The sequence below is a fragment of the Passer montanus genome, unplaced genomic scaffold, assembly GCF_014805655.1.
Source record: "Passer montanus isolate IOZ18808 unplaced genomic scaffold, ASM1480565v1 scaffold617, whole genome shotgun sequence".
NCBI lineage: Eukaryota > Metazoa > Chordata > Aves > Passeriformes > Passeridae > Passer > Passer montanus.
This window is the reverse complement of record NW_024371227.1, coordinates 13,369-16,817: the sequence shown is the minus strand read 5'-3', so window position 1 is coordinate 16,817 and position 3,449 is coordinate 13,369. Positions and strand designations below refer to the sequence as shown.

General features: G+C 60.6%; 1 protein-coding gene across 1 annotated transcript in view; it reads left to right on the top strand.

The window, feature by feature from the left end:
• Positions 1-2,056: 2,056 nt before the first annotated feature.
• Positions 2,057-3,449, top strand: part of LOC120510983 (myotonin-protein kinase-like) — a gene marked incomplete at its 5' end in the record, with an annotated part of 12,405 nt that continues 11,012 nt past the window's right edge. The window contains 2 exons of the mRNA XM_039727507.1: positions 2,057-2,119; positions 3,038-3,247. Of these exons, the coding sequence (XP_039583441.1) occupies positions 2,057-2,119; positions 3,038-3,247 (273 nt within the window). The remainder of the gene's footprint in view (positions 2,120-3,037; positions 3,248-3,449) is intronic.

Sequence of the window (3,449 nt, the reverse complement as noted above, 5' to 3'; positions counted from 1 at the left end):
GATCTACTGGGTGTACTGGGGCCACTGGGGTCTACTGGGATCCACTGGGTGTACTGGGATCCACCGGGATGTGCTGGGTATACTGGGGTCTACTGGGATATACTGGGTGTACTGGGACCCACTGGGATCTACTGGGACCCACTGGGTGTACTGGGGTCCACTGGGGCCACCGGGATCCATTTGGGACCCTCGGGATCCACTGGAACCCACCGGGGCCCACTGGGATTTACTGGGATCCACTGGGATCCACCCGATCCCTTGGAACCTCTTGGTTGGAGGCAGGATTTGGGGGTTCCCCAGTATTTGAGGTCAGGATTTGGGGGTCCCCAGTGTATTTGGGGGTCCCCAGGATTTGGGGTGAGGATCTGGGGGTGCCCTGAGGATTTGGGGTCAGGATTTTGGGGGTTCCCCAGGATTTGGGATCAGGATTTGGGCTGGGTCAGGATTTTGGGGGTTCCCCAGGATTTGGGTGTCCCCAGACTTTGGGGTTCCCCAGTATTTGGGGTGAGGATTTGGGGGTCCCCCCGCATTTGGGGTGTGGATTTGGGGGTCCCCCCGTATTTGGGATCATGATTTGGGGTGGGTCAGGATTTGGGGTTCCCCCGTATTTGGGGTGAGGATTTGGGGGTTCCCTGAGGATTTGGTGGTCCCCAGTATTTGGGGTGTGGATTTTGGGGTGCCTCCATATTTGGGATCAGGACTTGGGGTTCCCCAGTGTTTGGGGTGCAGATTTGGGGGTCCCCAGTATTTGGGGTGAGGATCTGGGAGTCCCCCAGTATTTGGGGTCCCCCAGAATTTGGGGTGAGGATTTGGGGTGGGTCAGGATTTGGGGTTCCCCCAGGATTTGGGTTCTCCCCGTATTTGGGATGAGGATTTAGGGGTCCCCCCGTATTCGGGGTGCGGATCTGGGGTCCCCCCATATTTGGGGTGAGGATCTGGGAGTCCCCCAGTATTTGGGGTCCCCCAGAATTTGGGGTGAGGATTTGGGGTGGGTCAGGATTTGGGGTTCCCCCAGGATTTGGGTTCTCCCCGTATTTGGGATGAGGATTTAGGGGTCCCCCCGTATTCGGGGTGCGGATCTGGGGTCCCCCCATATTTGGGGTGAGGATCTGGGGGTTCCCTGAGGATTTGGGGTGAGGATTTGGGAGTCCCCAGACTTTGGGGTTCCCTGAGGATTTGGGGTGCGGATTTTGGGGGTCCCCAGACTTTGGGGCTCCCTGAGGATTTGGGGTGTGGATTTTGGGGGTCCCCAGACTTTGGGGTTCCCTGAGGATTTGGGGTGCGGGTTTTGGGGGTCCCCAGACTTCGGGGCTCCCTGAGGATTAATTGGGGGGGGGAAACCTGAAATCAGGGGAGAAATCCCAAAATTGGGGGGAAATAGCAAAATATGGGGGGGAAATCCCAAAATCTGGGGGGGAAATCCCAAAATATGGAGGGAAATAACAAAATATGGGGGGGGGAAATAACAAAATATTGGGGGGAAATAGCAAAATTGGGGGGGAAATCCCAAAATCAGGGGGGGAAATCCTAAAATCAGGGGAGAAATCTAAAAACTGGGGGGCGGAATCCCAAAATTGGGAGGTGAATCTCAAAACTGGGGCAGGGGGAATCCCAAAATCTGGGGGGAAATATGAAATTTAGGAGGGAAATCCCAAAATTTGGGGGAAATTCGAAAATCTGGGAGGGGAAATCCCGAAGTCTGGGAGGGGAAATCCTAAAATTGGAGGGGAAATCCTAAAATCAGGGGAGAATTCCCCAAATCAGGGCAGAATTCCCAAAATTTTTGGGGAAATCCTGAAATCCGGGGAGAAATCTTAAAACTGGGAGGGGAAATCCCAAAACCAGGGGAGAAATCCCAAAATTTTGAGGGGAAAATCCCAAAATTGGTGGGAGGAAAATCCTAAAATTGGATGGGAAACCCCCAAAAAATTGGGAGAGGGACCCCAAAATCGATGTGGGAGCCCCAAAATTGGAGGAGACCCCAAAATCCCGGGGTTTTATTGGGGTTTTTCCCCCAAATTTTGGGGTCCCCCCCCTGATTTTGGGGTCCCCCCAGGTGCCTTCAAGTCCCTGGACCGGGACGGGTCGGGGCAGATCCGCGTCAGCCTGCAGGAGGTGGGTCTGGGGTCCCGGGGGGGTTTTGGGGTCCCCCCGTTCCTTTTTGGGGTGTCCCCAGGATTTTGGGGGGTTTCCCAGGGTGGGGTGAAGGAGGGAGACCCCAAAATGGCCAAAAAAACCCAAAATGGGTTTGTGTCACTGCAGAGATCCCAAATCTTTCAGGGAACCCCAAAACCTTCAGAAACCCCCAAAATTCCCCTGGAGTGACCCCAAACCCTTCAGGGACCCCCAAAATCCCTTCGGGGTGACCCAAAAAAAACCTTCAGGACCTGGTCTGGGGGTCCCGGACCCGGTCTGGGGGTCCCGGAGCCGGTCTGGGGGTCTCAGTTCTGGTCTGGGGGTCCTGGTCTCAGGCTGGGGGTCCCAGTCCCGGTCTGGGTGTTCTGGTTCTGGTGGGGGGTCCCGGTCCCAGTTCTGGTCTGGACGTCCCGGTTCCAGTCTGGGGGTCCCGGTTTCGGTCTGGGTGTTCTGGTTCTGGTGGGGGTCCCGGTCCCGGTTCCATTGTGGGGATCCCGGTGTCCCGGACCAGGTGGGGGTGTCCCGGTCCCGGTTTGGGGGTCCCGATCTCAGTATGGGGGTCCCGGTGTCCCGGTCCCGGTGGGAATGTCCCGGTCTTGGTTTGGGGATCCCGGTCCCGGTGGGGGTGTCCCAGTCCCGGTGTCCCAGTCCCGGTGTCCCAGTCTCGGGGTCCCAGTTCTGGTGGGGGTGTCCCAGTCCCGGTCTCGGTGTCCTGGTCTCGGTGTCCTGGTCCCGGGCAGGGGGTCCCGGTCCTGGTCTGGGGGTCCCGGTCCCAGCCCCGGTCTCTGTCCCGGTCTCGGTGTCCCGGTCCCGATCCCAATCTCGGGGTCCCGGTGTCCCGGTGCCGCTCTGGGGGTCCCAGTCTCGGTGTCCCAGTCCCGGTGTCCCGGTCCCGGACTAGGGGTCTCCGGGGCGCTGGGGCTCGAGACCCTCCTGGACCTGCTGCTGGGGCTGGCGGGGGGGCTGCGGCACCGCCTCGGCCACCGGGAGCCCCCCGCCGGCACCGGGCCCGCCGCCGCAGGCAGCGGCGACAGCGGCGACAGCGGCGGCGACAGCGACGGCGACAGGGAGAGAGACAGAGAGAGACACGTCCGGGACTTCCTGAGCTGGGGTAACGCACGGCACCGGCACCGGGACACCGGGACCGGGGGGTTGGATTGGGGGGCACCGGGACCGGGACTAGGACCGGAACGGGGGGGTCGGGTCGGGTTGAGGGGCACCGGCACCGGGACACCGGGACCGGGGGGTCGGGCTGGGGGCACCGGGACCGGGACCGGGGGTCGGGTCGGGCTGGGGGCACCGGGACCGGGACC